Here is an 18,989-nt window from a genome sequence, read left to right on the forward strand (position 1 = left end):
ATCACTGCTCAGGTTGCTCAGAGGGTCCTGGCAGGATCTCCCGCACTAGCTCCTAGTGTTTGTCCACCGGCACTTGGTTGCACTTCGACAGGGATACCAAGTCTGCTTTCTCTATCTCCTGACGGAAATTCTGGCTCAGAAAATGCTCTGATTGAGCACCTAAATCACCAGAAGCAGAAGCCTGAAGCTCCCGCACCCCCTCATGCGCTGTGTGGCACGTGGAACAATGACCCCCTTCAGATAGGCATCCTATGCAAATCTGACATGAATCCACCTGTATGCTGATGAAAATAAGGTATACTTAAGCAGATAGAGGTTTTTAAAATAAAATCAGGAAATTCAAGATGGCCACCATAATGGTGATTCTGACACCTAAAATGGCCCGTGGAGAAAATATGCCAACATAAAAAATGAAGGGAAGGGGTTTGGGGTGGTAAGAGTCCTGATCCTTCACAACTTAACTTTTAAGGACTCTCCCCCATCCCAATTTTCCCCATTGGCTGCAATAGCCTTACTATGCCATGCTGCGTGCTGGAGCTGCATAGGGAAACTCAGATCAGAAGTGAGAAAATATTTCTGCTTCAGGCAAGCCTGGAGTCCAACAGATGGCTTGTTTCTTCAGACTGTCATCCAGTCCCTGCCGTGGAGCTGGACCTCTGATCTCCCACTTGAGCCATGTGACATCGTGGGTAGAGATACACAATTGGCTCCAATCCTGAATAAACAATCACAGATCTGCTCTGTCTCTGCTCAAACCCACTGCGGATGAACCAGGGGTGAGCAAGTCAAGCCCACTGCGGATGAACCTGGGGCGAGATTGCTCCCAGGAGTACAGACCCTAAGTTCTAAGAACTGATGCAGACTGGCCACACAGGAATTATGTGAGGCATTTGCCTGTGGGCTACAGACCTCAGCCCTGACAGTCTGTATGTTCTTGCAGTTAGAGATGCCCTGGGGTGACCAGGATCCTCTGAAGCACCGAAAGCCTTTAACTGGATAATAAAAAAACCTGAAAATAATAAAGATTAAATGAGCAGGACAGACAGATTGAGGGGGTGAAGCTCATCCTAGAGTGATGGGAAGTGGAGCATGAAAACAAACAGTGGGCTGTCTACAACCTTCACAATTAATTGGGGTTTATCCCGATGAAGACTACCAGTCCTGCTGTAAAAGAAGTTCTTTTGACATTTCTTCTCACTCCATGTCCACCATCCAACTTTCTTCTGTATCCCTATCCTTTCTGTCCAGTGTCTCCCCCACCCCCTATCCCTATCCTCCCCCATTTTCAGAATATGTTCTCTTAGTGTACCTGTCCTTTCCTCATTCAGCATCTCTCCTGTGTCCACCATCATCCCTCTGTGTCCTTGTCTCTAAGATTCCCTTATGCCCAGCATAAGCTCCTGTCCTACCCCATGTCCAGTTTCTCTCTTCTTGCTTCCTTTCTTGCCATACCCCCATGTCAGCATATTTTCTCTTCCCTCAAGCCCCCTTCTGGTCTGGCATCTCTCTCTCCTTCCCCTGCCACTCTTCCCAACTCTCTCTCTTCCCTCTGTCCCGTTCCCCCCCCCCGTACAGCATCTCTCCCCTCTCTTCTACCAACTGCTCCATCCAGACCCTGAAGCCCTACTTATCTCTCTCCTTCCTTCCACATATCCAGTATTTCTTCAACCCCCCTCCCCATGGGTACAGCTTCATTTTCTCCCCTTTCCTCCCATGGGTTTGGCATTGCTGCCTCTCTCCATCCCTGTGGGCCTTCATATTTATGACTGGACGCTGGCAGTCGCATCAAAATACGCTGCTTCAAACCCAACTGCTGTGCCCTAATCACAGGAAATCACATCAGATGAGGTGAGAACACAGCAGAGGGAAGGCCCCAGAAGGGCCAGCCTGGTCTCCTTATTTCAAGAAAGATATAGTGGCACTAGAAAAGGTTCAAAAAAGAGCGACCAAGATGATAAAGGAAATGGAACTCATCTCATATGAGGAAAGACTAAAATGGTTAGGGCTCTTCAGCTTGGAAAATAGATGGCTGAGGGGAGATATGACTGAAGCCTACAAAATCCCGAGTGGAGTAGAATGGATACAAGTGGATCAATTTTTCACTATGTTAAAAATTACAAAGACTAGGGGACACTCAATGAAGTTACAGGGAAATATTTTTAAAACCAATAGGAGGAAATTTTATTTCACTCAGAGAATAGTTAAGCTCTGGAACGCGTTGCCAGAGGTTGTGGTAAGAGAGGATAGCATAGCTGGTTTAAAGAAAGGTTTGGGCAAGTTCCTGGAGGAAAAGTCCATAGTCTGTTATTGAGAAAGACATGGGGGAAGCCAGTGGTTGCCCTGGATCGGTAGCATGAATATTGTTACTCTATGAGTTTTGGCCAGGTACTAGTGACCTGGATTGGCCACCGTGAGAATGGGATACTGTGCTTGGTGGACCATCAGTCTGACCCAGTAAGGCTATTTTTATGTTCTGAAGCAGCCTTTTTTGATTAGTTCCACTACTGGTAAACAGCCATGGAAGGACCATGCGTGGAGAGGGGGGCATTGTGAACAAGAGAGAGATACTGAACCTGCAGTGATAAGAGCAGTGAACTCTTACCACTGGGAAGCTCTGGACTTTTTTTGCTATGTTCGGTCAATGAGATGCTTGTATTCCTACAGGACTTGGTTAAGAGTTGGCTACAATGTATATACAGAAGATACATTTGCCTGTTCTCAGTAGGCTCATCTCTAGAATGCTCATGATGGATATTCTGAAAACAAGACTGATTTATGTCATTCACTGTTCTAAAGGACCAATAAAACCATTAAAATTAGTGCCACAAAAAGCTTTTACAAATTACAAAATGATGGCAACACCATCATGTATAAACAGTTCTAAACAATTCATATGGAAGAAAAGATCATTTCATCTACAGCAGAATCCCTATTAACTGGCACTCAAGCAACCGACACTCTCACCCAACCAGCAAAAAAAAAAAAAAATTGTCCTCTCTCATGCCCCTGAAGCAGCAGTGGCAGTGGTCCTAATCCGCCAACCCCCTCCCTCCTGCCCCGAAGCAGCAGCAGTCCTGACCTGCCAACCTCCCTCCCCCTCCATCTCCAATGAAGCAGTCCTGACCTGCCAACCCCACTCCCTCCCTCCAGCTCCGAAGCAGCAGCGATCCTGACCTGCCATCCTCCCTCCCTCTAGTTCCAAATCAGCAGTCCTGACCTGCCAACCCCACTCCCTCCCTCCAGTTCCGAAGCAGCAGTACAGCAGTCCTGACCAGCCAACCCTACTCCCTCCCTCCAGCTCTGAAGCAGCAGCTATCCTGACCTACAAACCTCCCCTCACTTATCCAAAGAAGTAGCAGCAGCTAGTCAGCCTGTAAACTGCTATTCAGCCTGTACACAGCTAGTCAGCTGTAAACAGGCTGCTAACGGCAAGCCGTAGCAGGGCCTTACCTCTGCTGTGTCACTTCCAATGTAGCAGAGGAAAGGTCCTTCTGGGGCTGGCTGCGGGCAGCCTGTTTACAGTGCTGCCTCTGCTGTCCAGCTGCTGCTTCAGATAAATGAGGAGGGCAGACCCCGGCAGGGGGGAGATGGACCATAAGTGTGTTTGGGGGAAGGGTCCAGCATGACCAGCAGGTGAAGGGTGGGGGTGGGAGATGGATGGATGTTGGACCCATAAGTGTGTGGGGGGGGGAGTAACCCAGACCAGAAAGGAAGGTGGGAAGGGAGGAACAGATGCTGGACCTTCAAGTAGGAGTGGGGGGGATGATAGAGAGAGGAAGAGAGTGAGATGGGAAGGGAAGGGAGACAAAACTATTTTAGAGTAACTTTCAAGCAAACAAATTACACCTATCCAGCATCAACCAATCCCCATGGGTGCTAGATACCTGAGAGTCTACTGTACTGATCATTAGATTTCAAGCATAAGGGGAACAGAAGGAATAAATATAACAAGCTTTAAAACAAAAATTTCAGGGCCCCATTTCATCAAAGGCTGGTCAGCTATTTCACATACCTTAATAATCACTTAGCTAAACATTTACATTAACTTAACAATCCCTGATACACAGGCATAGTACATCGAATCAAGCATTGTACACCTGAAACAATGGGAAGTTAAGTGTCAACAGGATATGAACCTTGGCTTCTTTGGTTCTCAGCTTGCAGTGCTAACCATTTGCTCCCATATTTGGTAGTCTAACCCTAGAATTAGGGCTGTGAGACTTTCATTAGGGGGTTCCTAGCACCATTTTGAACTCGGGCACCATTTGAGCAGAAGTAATTGGGTATTGCTCCAGCCCTCCTCACTAGTTACACCAAGGAGACCACTGATGGATGCCAGGCAGGGGAGGGGAGATTCTTTCTTAAATCAATCACCCTCCTGCTCTCTTTACATTGCTGTAGCCAGGAATATGTGATATTCCCAGATACTACAATGCAAACTGAAATATGCCATGTGTGTTAACCTACAGTACTGAGGTACTGCAGATTAGCGACATATCATAATAGCAGTCAGAATTTTGTGGCTGAGGGTAAGGGAGCAACATCCTTAACAGTGAGTTTTGTAGGGCTTGACTTCTCACACCTGAATGGAGTCCAACAAGTCCTACAGTCACTGCAACTTAGAAAAAATGGCAACCATTTTGGCTCTTTTCTTGCCTTGTAAAATTAAGACTTCTGAATAGCAGTCAAATTTAAAATTAGAGTACTGTAGATATGCCAGCATTCTTGAAATTCTAGAACTACCTTTGGTGCTTGCACTCAATTAGTTTGGTTCTTTCATATGAGAGTAAACTCAACCAAAGAATTATAATTTACTATAAAAATCTACATGTGCTACTTATTATATACAGTAACTCTAAAATAAATAGAAAACTGAACACCTTTATTTCACCAGCTATTCTGATCCAGTCTAGAACTTACTTGATCTCTAGTTTGGGAATGGCTGACTTAACTATGAAATGTCACAAAACAAAATCCCACAGATTTATATGAATTGGAAAATAGAGAGATATCTGCATTTTTTGACAAGGAATATTTTCATTAAACATCTCCTACCGAAGATCCAGACCAGATTCTTTCCACAGCATATCCATCAAACGTAAAAGCTGAAGCGTTAACATGTCCTGTCGTAGATCTGTAAGGAAAAAAACCCCATATCTTTCCATTTTGTTCTAAAAATTTATCGCTAAAAAGTTACAACTGTCTTTGAGAATGTAATTTATTTTACTAGATATCAAAAATGTGTGTGATATACAATTGATATCACACTATCACCCAACATAAAATTTGTTCAACAGAACAAACCCAAACCTATCCTGCTGATTTCATGGTTTTTTATTGCCATTTAATATGTTGATTGATTAGTGTACTTTATTATTGTTTTACAGTGCTTTGTAGCCCTTTGGAGGGAGGGAAAGCAATTCATAAGGATGTTAAATTATGTTAAAATGCCTACTTGAAAGTTATGATTTCACAGATTAAGTGAATGATAAAAACAGAACTTCTAGTGGATATAGTATTAATTTTGTTAGGATTCCAGTTCCAAAAACAGTTTTCCTTACGATATTACATTTGGTTATCCGTGCATTTGTTATTGAAGGTTATAAAGTAGCCAAGAATTAGAAATCTCCTACAATACCTGTTATATAATGCATAATATGGAATATTTTATATCAGAGTGGTGAACATTACACCAGACACTCAAATAGATAACTCTAGATCAGCGGATCTCAACCAGTATGTCACGACACAATATTGTGTTGGTAGCACCCAGGAGGTGTGTTGCAGGACCAGTGAAAAAAAGCCGTGAACCCAGCACCTCTCTTTCATCTTCCGCCAGCATCCCGCTCCCTTCAAACCTCACTTCTTCACTTTTTGCCAGCAACAGTGGCAACAGATTGCTTGGGCCAACTTGGTGCCTCTCTTCTACTGTCCCGGAACTTGTAGTAGCGACTGACTGGGTTAGCAGCAGGGCAGGAGCACAGAAAGCTCGCTCCTGCCTGTTACACCTCTGGACCACCAGGGATTCCAGTGGCAGAGGTACGATGGACAGGACAGAGTGCAGAGTCTGGCAGCCCAGCGGAGGCCTGCAATAGTCTTGGAGGAGAGTGGATGGGTGCTGGCCTGAATATAAATCGGGACCCCCCATTTTGGGGCTAATTTTTTGGCCTAAAATCCTGGTTTATATTTGAGTATATACGGTATTTATACCTTTATTTACAATGTTTGAAAGCATATGTTACCCTTCTCAAGAAAAGATTGATTTCCAGAGGGTATCAGACAATTTCTCTAACTTGTTTACTAGAAACATAGTATTTGATATTGTATCACTGGAGCCTGTTTCACTGATCTACACAATACATGCACATTCAACAAAAAAATAAAAATTGCAGAAATATAGTGTACAGAAAAATTCTGAAACAAAGTCATGATTACATATCTTCACACTGTCATAGGAAAGCCAAATTTGAATATTTTTCAAAAGCTGACTTAAGGAGGTCCCTAAGTTAAAAAGAGCCCATTAGTGTCCAGTTACAATAATTGAGCGTATTTAAATATTCTTTGATGAAGAATCAGGCATTTTCTGTTGTAGCAAGTAACTTTGAAGCAAAGGTCTAAACATGTAAAACATGGAACTGCTCAAATAGCTCCAGGAAAAAAAGTTATTGACAGACAATGGTTAGGGGAGGGTTATAAGAAAATGTCAATGTGTTTGCATTATTCTTTGGGGCAGCATCAGGTCTATTTTTATACAGCAGAACTCATTTGGCACCATCAAGACACTGTCTTGATAAGGAAATATCTGTAGCTGTTGCCTTAGAGAAACTGTAGAGATAAATCATTGAGAGGCTTAAGATTACTTTTAAAACTGCAGAGGTCTGTGGGTAAGACTAGGCAAAATGTTGACTATTCAAAATTACTCCAAAAATGTGGCCTGTTGGGAAAGTGACAAGAAGGAAGCCAAGAAAAGCTATACAATATGCAGTTTAAAAGGACAATGCATGCACACAAAAGAAGATTTGATCTGAGGAGACCAAAGTGGAACTTTCTGATCTTAAACATGTGTGATGTAAAAACAAACACAGCAGATTATCCTGCTAGCACATCCCTACAGTAAAGCATGCTAGTGACAGCAGCAGAGGCAAGGAGGTTTATGAAAATAAAGAAAAAATGGATGGTGCAAAGTACAGGCAGATCATGTAGGAAAACCTGTTCTATTCTCCCACAGGCCTGTGACAGGAGAGAAGATTCATCTTTCAACAGGGCAACAAACCTAAGTACAAAAGAAAAGCAATTAATAGAGTGGCTCAGTAAAAAGAATGTGAATGCTCTCATGTAACCCACTCAAAAATCAGACATAAATCCAGTAGAATGTCTTTGGCAAGACTTGAAGACTGCATTCCTTAGATCAGGGGTGTCAAAGTCCCTCCTCGAGGGCCGCAATCCAGTTGGGTTTTCAGGATTTCCCCAATGAATATGCATGAGATCTATTTGCATGCACTGCTTTCATTGTATGCTAATAGATCTGATGCATATTCATTGGGGAAAGCCTGAAAACCCGACTGGATTGCGGCCCTCGAAGAGGGACTTTGACACCCCTGCCTTAGATGATCCCCAGCCAACCCAAAAGAGCTTCTCCTATTCTGCAAAGGGGAATGGTCAAAAGTTGCACCACTCTTTTAAGCAAATTGGTAGACACTTATTCTAATCATTTCGTAGCTATTACTGCTGCCAAATGGGCTTTCAGGAAGTATTGATTCAAGGGGTTTTTACAATGAAAGTATCGCATATGTTGTGTAGACTAGTGAAACAAGCACCTATTTTAATGTATTTTGAATTATAGTTTTTAGACAGCAAAATATAAAAAACATTTGAGGCTTTGAATATTTTTACAAATCATAGCATAACTCATACATACGAGATGTATTCAATAATTTATCTAATTCTGTAGGAAAGAAAAGAGTTATCAAAAATTTTTTTCAATATAGTCCCAACAGCTCCATACACTTCATCCACTTTTCCTGCAATGACTTTAACCCCCTTGAAAAGAATTCTTCTGTTTGACCTTCAATACCAGGCTGTCACAGCTTCCTTGACGTCTTCATCACTTGAAAACCGCTCTCCATGGAGAGATTTCTTCAAAACTAGGAACAGGAAAAAATCCGAGGGACCCAGGTCAGGACTGGGATGGTTCAAATGCTGAAACCCATTCTCGAATGGCAGCCTGTGATTGTCATGACATGTGCCCCAGCGTATTGTCATGAAGAAGCAGCATGTCTGCTGTGAGTTTTCCTCATCTTTTCTCCTTGATTGACTCCAGCAAAGCGATCATTGTGTTGGTGAAACTCTCCCCGGTTATGGTTGCCTTGTGTGGAACGAACTCCAGAAGCAAAAGTCCATCATCCTAGAACACAGTTGCCACATGATTTTGCCTCAGATTTTGCTATCTTTAACTTTTGAGGAATAGGGTTAACTTGTGTTTCCACTGCATTGACTCCATTTTGGACTCAGGATCTCTGTGATAGATCCAAGTCTCATTTCCAGTCACCAAACAATGAAAACAATTCACTTGGTTTTCATGGAGCATCTCCAAGTTATCCTGACAGCACTGGAGCCTTGTGGCTTCTGACATGGCATCAGCATTCTTGAAACCCATCTTGCACTAACCTTGGACATGCTCAACTTTTCATGAATTATTTTGCAAACTATACCTGCTGAGATGCCCATTTCTTCAACTATTCGGGAAACTTTAATTTGTATGACAAAATTAAATCTTCAACTTTCTTGCACATTTCCGTGAAAGTCGCTTCCACATGCCATCCAGTGTGAAGGTCATCTTCAATGAACTCTCTACCCCACTTAAACTGCTTGCTCTAAAATTTTACTTTGTAGGATGATGGGGCAAATTCACCATAAACTAGTCATGTGTTCATGGATCTCCTTTTGCTTTTTCCCTTCTTTTGTGAGAAATTTTATCACTGAACGGTACTCCAAATCTATAAATTTCTTACTTGATTCGCATGAGGATTCTCCTGACATCCTGTCTCTTGGTATGTTAGACTCACACTGAGCCACAACTGTGCACGAGTAACCCTCAGACATGTCACAACATGCACAGACTTGTTTCAAAGAGCTTGCTTCTTTCATAGTCAGGTAGATAAATGATTGAACATCCCTCATAGCACTTTTCAAAGTTCATAAAACTCCAGGGGGCAGATTTGTTTATAATTACTTGCTGGTTGTTTGAAAGGCAAAACAGAGAGGTAGCCCAACTTCAACACAGGAGTATATTTTTTATAGAAGGAAAATACTACTATAAAATATTGGACAAAAGAAAATTCCAGTGTGCCAAAAGATATAAAATATGGCTAATCTATCAAAATATACTATCCTATTTAATTTCTGTCAATGACACAACATCTACCCCACCCTCTACCCAGTTAACCAAAACCTAATAAAAAATGTAGAACTAATACATTAACAAACCTACTTTTTAAGTCATAAATTGCTCTACTCAAAAAAGGAGTAGGACACAAAACAGTTTACAAGATTTCAAATATATACATCATAACAGAACAGGATATAGAGAAAATCCACTTCTCCCTCAATATTCGCGGGGGTTAGGGGCAGAGCAGGTCCGTGAATATTGAAAATCCACGAATAACATTTGGGCCGGCTCTGACCCACCCCCCACATTTCCCCGGCATTCCGGACCTTACCTTGTTGATTCGGAGGGAGAAGTGTAACCATTTTTTATCTCATCTCTTACTCAACAAACTACCTCGTAGGAGGACGGAAGTGCGACCTTCTGACTGACAGCTCTACCCTCCAGTGGGCTTGGAAGGCAGGCCTAAGCGCATGGGGCATGGGAGGCGGCGATTATTTGTATTTGGAAAACCACAGCACACTGGTTCCTTTGCTTAATGGCTCTAACCCTCCCCCGGCATCCAAGACCTTACCTGGTGGTCTAGCGGGCTTCGGAGCAGGAGCAATCTTTCTACGCTCCTACTCCGTGCAGATCACCCATACAAAATGGCTGCCGTGAGTTCCCGTAGTCTCTCGAGACTACAACGGGAACTCCCCGCAGCCATTTTGTATGAGTGATCTGTATGAGGCAGGAGCACAGGAAGATCGCTCCTGCCCCGATAGCCTGCTAGACTACCAGGTAAGATCTGGGGAGGTCCGGTATGCAGTTTTTCCTTTACCAAAAAAAAAATTGCAAATAACCGAATCCACGAATACTGAAACCGCGAATCCGGAGGGAGAAGTGTACAACTATAAATCAATAATAAAGACTTTAGAAGGGCTAGCCATGTTAGTCTGATGTTAACAAAATTGACAGTAGTCTATACGGTGCCACCTGCTTTGTTAATTTCAGTAACAAAAATAACTACCCATTCATTTCCTCTTCTCTCACAAAGAAAAAGGACAATTCCCACAAAACATGTTACTAAAAACACCCACCACCCCCAAAAGACGACAGATATATTTTTCCTTAGTCTTTCTCCTGGTTGCTTCCAAAAAAGAGCTCCTTTTTCTATTGCCCCTTTAGTAGCAACCCACATTCTGTAGCAGGATAGGGTGTGACCAGACATTCCAGATAGCAGAAGCAAGTAAAAGCAGCAAAAAAAAAATAATCTGTAGCCCTGTAGTGAGCAAGCCAGATGGCAGTGTCTTTCCCCTGTGACATTACACAGCTTCATCTTTCCCTGTTGCTCTACTCTCTCCTGTTCTCCCCCCACCCACCCCAAAAAAAAGATATTTTAAAAAATTCCTAATGATTATAGAAGTGAAGAGAGGGAAATATGCTCAGGACAAAAAATATTTATTTTTAAAGTTATCACTTACCATCACCATTTTTAAAGATGATTCCAACTGGATCTCCTCCAAATACTTTACTACTGTAGACTATCCACAAAGGCTTCATTTTAGAGTCCATGTATTTACATTTTTCAATACTGTAAGAAAACAGAGCTATTTTGTTTATGTAAAATATAGTGTAGTCATGTTTTCTTTCATTGAACTAATGTAAACTGATTTATTATCTGCTATACTAGTTTTTTAAAAAAAAAGAATTATCCAAAGCTGCTGATACACAATCATTTGAGATCATTGACATATGTTCTTAAGGTTCTACAGCACAGAGTAGTGCCACATCTTATTTATTTATTTTGATTTATTTCCCACTCTCCCAGAAAGCTCAGGGCAGGACCCACATGGTCTCAAAAGGGAAAGGGATTGGGACTTGTATACCGCCTTTTTGTAGTTTTACAATCACACTCAAAGTGTAAGTACTCTACCATCTTTGAATAATTATTAGAATGATCCAAAAAAAAAAAAAGTATCAAAAGCTATATAGAATCCAGATGGAAAAGGTAACATTTGAAGTGGTGAACTGATTTAGAGGAATAAAGCAACTACACATTTTGAAGGATATTATTCCTTCTCTTTTCAAAATTAAGACCTCTCTCCCAAATCCCATTTTAAAGATAGATTCTACCATCAACAGCAATTCATAATAGCTAGAAATAATCTGACTTTCCCCCCCTCCCCCAAAAACAAACAAAAACCTTCAGTACAATTTTGGACATGGGCCAGTGTTGCCATAATTTCCAGGTATATGACGAATGTGATGGCAATCAAATAGACCTCATCTGTGGAAAAATCATTTGTTAATTGGTATTTATAAGACTAATCTTAAGGCCCACCTCTAACTGTAATTGTTTTCTTTTGGATAAATATTTTCTCTCAATAAAAATAAATCTTGTTCAAATACCTACTGCATCTGAAGGTAACATCTTGAGCTACAACTGAAAAAGTACAAGTCAAATCCACATAAATAAACAAAAGATAAATTAGTTTTTTTGCTATTTGTTCTTTCCTTGAGTCCCTTCAGATTAGTTCAGATGCTTAGGTTTGTTGGGTTTGGGCTGTCCTACTAGCAGGTGGAGACTTGAAAATTACTGAGTTGTGACTTAAAAATCCTGTGCAATCTTCCTTTCCAGTTGGTATTTATAAGAAAGCGGAAAAAAAAAGCCTATTGGGGGGGGGGGAGGGGGAGAGGGAGTTTCCTTGGAACTAATGAATTAAACAACAGAGAATCACTGGTTAAATATAAAGCTCTCCAGGCTAAAGATCCCACATGGATTTACGAACTAGTCAAAATCAAAATCTTTACACTTTAGCAAACAGAAAACAAACCGATGCTTAAGAACTACATATGTGAGTACTAGTCTGAGCTAGAGGGATTCAAAGAAAGAAAATTAGCAGGTAAGAACTAATGTACCCTTCTATATCATCTCAGCAGACCAGTCCAAATTATCCAATTTCCTTATTATCTCCATATTCTGCAGGTAATATTTCAACATGCATCCCATATCCAATTTGTGAAAGGTAACTGCATTACCCTAATTTTTAAGATTCTGAAAAACAGTAAAGGAAAAGTCTGAGTCTAATTCAGATATAAGGACATCATATTTTCCGTCTCACTCTGGGAAGAAACACTTTACCTTGCAGAGAGCAGAACTTTGCTTCCAAATATTACAACATTTGGAATGAGGTATGATTGCTCTTAGAGAAATTGACAACCCATTCTAAGTCTTGTAAGATATGCATCACTTGCTGTGTGACTATTTTGCATTTTTGAAACAAATTTACTCTTAAGTTGTCTAAATAAGGATGGACAGAAATTCCCTCTTTATACAAGGCAGCTGCCACTACCACATCACCTTTGTAAACTTACATGGTGCTGTGGCCAGTTCAAAAGATGAGAGCACAGAACTGGAACAGCTGTTCCAAGATTGTGAACATCAGGTAGCATTGATAAGACTTCCTTATGGGGATGTGTAGAAAAGTTTTGGTTAGTAAAAAACAAAACCACCTCCCTGTTGCATTACATACCACATCATCAATCTTAAAATGTTTCCACTGAAAAGCTTTGCATTAAAATTTGTTGACTGCTTTGATATTGAGAATAAAACAGAAGATACCTTCTTCTTCTTTGGAACTATAAAATAAATTGAACATCTTCCTGTTTTCCCTTCCAGAAGCAGAACTGGAATCATCACTTCTAACTGAAGTAACATGATTAAGATCTGTCAAACTACCTCCAGTTTTAAGCAAGAATAACAGGGAAATTCCAGAAATGCCTTATGAAGAGGCTGAGTAAACTCCAGAGGGTAACTGTCCTGAATCACTTTTAGAACTCAAAGCTCTGTGGTTATCTGGGCCCACTTCTGGTAAAATGTTTTTAGTCAACCTCCTACCAAAGGCACCTGAAAGCAGGCCTGCAAAACTTCATTGCGACTCCATGCAGTACCCAACATTCCTGCAGAGAAGTCTTAGCTTCCTTAGAGGGAGAAAGAGATAATGGTTACTGCAAATGGGCAGACTAGATGGACTATTTGGCCTTTATCTGCCATCATGTTTCTATATTTCTCTATACCTAACTCAAAGAGCTGACTTCTAAAAGGAAATCTATTGCATTGAGTAGCACTATTTCCTTCCTATACTGCCTGGACTCCATAAAACATCCTCTAGAAAAATCCTCTAGAGCCTCTCAAGCTAGCAGATTATTTTAAACTAAAGTAAATAAACTGTGCTATTAACCAAAGATGAAAACCTAGAAGAACATTTATTAAATTACACAGAAGAGAAATAAATTCCCAGTAGAGAGGATCTAGAATATCTTCCACCTGTATCCTCAAAGGAACTAAATAGAATAGCAAAAAACAAAAAAAAACAAAACCCAAAACACCTTGCTGGGTCCCACTGTATGCTAGATAATTCTCCTACTTATTTAATGAAGAAGCATCAGTGAATTTTAGAGCTGCACTGCTGAGCTATCTGAGAGCCTACTTTTTGCTAGGTAAATTTCCCAAACATTGGGGGTGAAATAATTATTAATTAAAATTTAAAATTTAAAAGCTTTTTTTAAATGATACTATCTACTACAGACCAGTAGCACATATCCCTTCTATGATTAAAATCATGGAAGATCTGACCACAAAACAATTGAAAGATTATTAGACCAATTTAACATTTCCATAACCCTCAATCTGATTTCTCTGCTGATCGCAGCACAGAGACAGCATTAGGAACTTTGGTGACACAGATCAGACATTTACTAAGTAAAGGAAAACAAGCTCTTATTATGCAATTTGATTTATTGAGTATTCAATCTGGTCGATCAGTTTATTTCATATTTTTGATAATATTGGGACAGCAGGGAATGCGTTAAATTGGTTTAGAGCAGGGGTGTCCAACCCGTGGCCCACGGGTATTATTATGTGCGGCCCCGCTCACGCTCGAGGGTGATGCGGTGTCTTCCTCTGCCGCCCCCAGGTGTTTTTCAGTCTTGCTGGCTCCATCCTCCGTCTTGCTGCAGCATTTGTTCAAAGCTGTGAGCAGCAGATCCTTTGTGCCTCTTGCGGCTGACCTGGAAGTATTCCCTCTGACATTGCGACGTCAGAGGAACGCTTCCAGATCAGTCGCAGGAGGCGTGTGGAAGCCGCTACCCATGGCTTTGAACACATGATGCAGGCACTTAAACATCATCGGAAGCATCAATAACTTAAAAAAAAATGGCCAGCACCATGGGCTGCCACCGCTCCATTCCCCAAGACCCTTCGGAGCCGCAAGTTCAGCACCACCAGAGTGACTGAACATCAACGAGGCCACTGAGGAGGAGCTGATGACCCTGCCGGGGGTGAGCCGGGCCGTGGCGCGCTGAGTCTTAAGAGTGAAGAGCTTGAGCTCCCTGCCGGCAGCCCGTGGCAACTGCAGGTGGTGCGCACACCCCTTGAGCCCTTCCCCAGCATGCACAAGTGCCAACCTTTGCTGCGCCTGGCCACGTGGAACCTACAGCGCTGCTCCATGGACAAGGCCTACAATCCAGTGCTCTGCTTGACCCGGCTGGAGAATGGGTAAGGGATCAGCGGTATTAAGCAAATGCTTCACTTTGGCCAGGAGGGGTAATTTGGTGGTGAATGCTGCACTGCTGATGGGTTTGTGAGGGAGGGATAAATGCTGCTTCTACACAGGGAAGGGGGAAAAGAAATGCTGCTACTGCACCCAATTGGGGGGAGAGAGAGGGAAAGAGGGAGAAGGAAGAGGGAAAAGGGAGAGGAATGAGAGATGCCAAGTCCATGGGAGGGAGATACCAGACCATGGAGGGGGAGGAAGAGATGCCAGGGCATGGGGGGGAGGGAAGGAGACAGATGCCAGGCCAGGGGAAAGAAAGGAAGGAAGGAGGGAGAGAGAGAAAGGAAGGAGAGGAGATGCCAGATAATGGAGGGAGGGGAGAGCTGGAAGGAGAGGAGAGATGTCAGGGCATGGGGGGAGGGAAGGGAAGGCGATAGAGATGCCAGACCATAGGGTGGAATGGTTAGGAAGGAAGGAAGGAAGGAAAGGAGAAGAAAGAGAAGCCAGTGCATAGGGGAGGGGTGGAGACAGAAAAATGGAGAGGGGGTGAAGCTGAAATGAATCATATACAGAGAGAAGGGACACAAGATAGACAGTTTATGGAAGGAGCCCTCTCTTCTTCAGTCTCATAAAGATCCAAGCTCTTCCCCTGTGCTAAAATAATCATTAAAGGAGAAATTAATTACATAGTCAGTTGAGGAAAAAGGCTTAACATGAATCAACGACTAAATTAATCTAAACAATCCCCTTTCCAATCATTCCTTGATGATTTTCTTGATATCTAGGAACTGTTTCAAGTGTTCTGGAGAATAAAATGTATATTTAACACCCAAGGCACTTACAGGGATACGCAAGAAATGTAGCACCTAACTTAATTGTCTCTTGATGTAATAAAAGAAAGTCCTTTCTTCGCTCCTGAGTAGTTTTAGAAACATCAGGATATAACTATATCTTCTGACCTCCAAATAACTTCTGAGAATTCTTGAAATATAATTTCAAGATCATATTTGCGTTCTGTTCCAAAAAAAAGACACCAAAAGAGTAGCTTCTCTCTGTGTCAGCTGTTAAAGTTTGTTCAAGAAGTAAAGACACATTTCCAAAGTCAATCTGAAGTTCTTGACCATTCTTTTTTCCCGCTTCCTTTTGTGAAACCTTTCTGTTTGGCAAATAATAAATTTTATTGATTGGAGGAATATTGTTTAAAGGTATTTTTAATTTCTCATTTAAATATCTCTTAAGAAGTCCTTAGGTAAAACACCTGGAGCAAGAGGAAAGTTCAGGAAGCGAAGATTTAATCGCCGATTATAATTTTCAATCTGTTCAAGTTTCCTATAAATTAAAGTATTATCCTTAATTGTAGCTACTTTAAACTGTTGCAATTGTATTAACTCTTCCAGTGTTTGCCTGGCCTGGACAGAAATCTCCATTTTCATCGAGTCCACAGTCTCTGTTAAACTATCCAACTTAGTTGTAATATTAGCTACCTCCTCTGTGAATTTGGACATTTTACTTTCCATCCGTTGAAGCAGCTGCCAGATATCAGTCAAGGAAGCCTCTGTGGGAGCTGATACTCGTTCAGCCCTCTTGATTGTAGTCATCAGTTGTTCTGCAGTTGACTCTATGCCCTCGCTGGGAGACCCCGTGCATCCACTTCCTGGATCACGAGTCTCCTGCCCCAGAGCTCCGATTACAGCTGGACACAGAGGGTAAAGGGAGGGCAGAGATGAAAGAGATGTTTCAAGGCTCAAAAGGGCGACAGGCTCTCCCAAATCAACGTCCAATGCCGGGCTATTCAAACCTCCAGTTGCTTTTACTCCTGGACTTTTTTTTTGAGGGGGGGGGGCAGGGTATTAAAAGAAGTGGCAGATTGGACCTGGTGGGAGAGCTTATGGGACCAGAAACAGAGGACAGAGAGAGAGATGATAGGCAATGGTCTGAAGGGAGATAAGTTGGACCTGGGGTAGTGTGGAGGAAGAGGGAAAGAGATACTTGAAGGGAGAACTGTTGGGAAGAGAAAGAAAGAAATGGTGGACCTGGGGAAGGGAAGCAGGCAGGCAGGGGGAGAGATGGGATGGGGGGGCAGTTGGGAAGAGAAAGGGAGAGAAGTTGGACCTGGGGATGGGAGGGAAAAATGTTAGGACTGTAGTTGGAAGGCAGAGAGATGCAGCATCTCTCTCTTTTTTTTTTCTCCATTTCATTGTTCAGCATCAAGGGGGGAGGGAAGAAGAAAACCAGAAAAGAGAGGGAGCAAAATGTTGGACCATGGAGATAGAGGAGGAGAGATGGAACCATGGAAGGGCAGGAGGGAAGAAAGTTGGGATAAGATGATGCTAGGGGATGGAAAGAAAGGGACAGGGAGTTATAGCCTGACCAGTGGAGAGAGGGAGGGGGATTCTGAAAGTGGTGAGCCATGTGGATAAGGTCAAAATGGAGTTGACAAGATGAGTGAGAGAGCAGTGAGCACAGTGGTAGAAATGTGGTAATGGGGAGTAGATAGAAGGGTATAGGAGGCTGGGAAAGGAGTGAGATGGGAAATGAGAGAGCTAGAGACTGAGAGAAGATGGAGAATTGAGAGATAGCTGAACATTTAAAAAGAAGAAGGGTGAGAAAGAAATAAAGATTTGAGTAGACAGAGGCAGAAAGAAAAAGTTAAGAAAGCTGAAAGGAAAAAATCAATACATTGGAGACAAGCATAAGAAGGAAATGGAACGAGAGAAGAGGAGAAAAAAATGGACAGCAGACACTGGAAAGAGAATTAGTTGAAGATAGTGAAAAAGCAGAAAGAGAAACTGGGACCAAGATGATGGAAAAACAAAACATCCAGACAACAAGGTAGAAAAAATTGTTTTATTTTGAATTTATTAACTGGAATATGTTAGCTTTGGGATATGTGCATCACAATTATTTTTGTATTCAATGGCTTAGTCATATACAGCTAATTTGGGGGAGGGACTGGAGCCAAAAATTAATGGATGGGCACCAAAGTTTCTCCCTGCCTGTGTGCAATTTATAAATACTTGAGCTAGTGGAGATTAACCAAGCCCTGCCAACTGAAGACATCTTCCTCTAGTCTGGGAACTCAAAATCTCTAAGCTTTGCAGCCAATGGCAATATCGTCAAGCTGCCCCTGCTTTCATGAATGCATAAAAGCCAAAGGGGGGCAGAGAGGTGGGAAGGCAGGAGCTCTGCAATATTGCTGCCAGCTGCAGAACTTGGGAAGCTGGAGGGAGAGGAGGTTGTTGTCAGTTGGTGAGGCTTGGGGATCCCTACTAGCTACAGCAGGGGAGATTCATTTTGAGGGAGCTTAAGCTCAAAGTGGGAGGCCCAAAAAAGCAATAATATTTACCCTCCTCCATGTGTGCTGCTGACAGCTGATTCAGCATCCCCGCTCTGAAGAGGCTCACTGTAGCTGTAATAGAAGTGAATGGGAGAAACCAGGAGTGCACATCCCTGCTCTTCAGAGTGGGGATGCGGAAGCCTGTGGCTGCTCCCACTGTCAGCGGTGTACGTCAGGGTAAGTATTACTGCTTTTTTGGGTTCCTCTCCACAATGTCCCTTTAATGAAGGTTTATTAGGTACATACATCTTCTATATTAGTGATTGCATATTTGGGACCTGCTCAACCTTTTTTTTTGATCATTGGCTAGTGTTAGTGTTTGTGCGGCCCCAGAAAAAAAATTTTCGGCCAATGCGGCCCAGGGAAGCCAAAAGATTGGACATCCCTGGTTTAGAGGATTCCCCAAAATCAGAGCTTATAGAGTTAAAATTAATGGGACTTTTTCTGATAATTGGTATGTGAAATGTGGGGTACCTTGGGGTTCCCCTCTACAGCCTATTTTATTCAACCTACTGGAATTCCTCTCATATGAGGAAAGACTAAAAAGGTTAGGCCTCTTCAGCTTGGAAGAGAGAAAGCTGAGTGGAGATATGATTTAAGTCTACAAAATCCTGAGTAGAGTAGAGTGGATTGATTTTTCACTCTGTCAAAAATTACAAAGACTAGGGAGCACTTGATGAAATTGCAGGGAAATACTTTTAAAACCAATAGGAGGAAATATTTTTTTCAC

General features: G+C 42.1%; 1 protein-coding gene across 3 annotated transcripts in view; it reads right to left on the reverse strand.

Moving 5' to 3' along the window:
* Positions 1-18,989, reverse strand: part of PIK3CB (phosphatidylinositol-4,5-bisphosphate 3-kinase catalytic subunit beta) — a 596,095-nt gene that overhangs the window by 54,340 nt on the left and 522,766 nt on the right. For all 3 annotated transcript variants that reach the window (XM_033957959.1, XM_033957960.1, XM_033957961.1), the window contains 2 exons: positions 10,849-10,958; positions 5,056-5,134 (listed from right to left, as the gene is read on the reverse strand). In XM_033957959.1, coding sequence (XP_033813850.1) covers positions 5,056-5,134; positions 10,849-10,958 — 189 coding nt within the window. The remainder of the gene's footprint in view (positions 1-5,055; positions 5,135-10,848; positions 10,959-18,989) is intronic.

Source organism: Geotrypetes seraphini, chromosome 9, assembly GCF_902459505.1.
Source record: "Geotrypetes seraphini chromosome 9, aGeoSer1.1, whole genome shotgun sequence".
Lineage (NCBI taxonomy): Eukaryota > Metazoa > Chordata > Amphibia > Gymnophiona > Dermophiidae > Geotrypetes > Geotrypetes seraphini.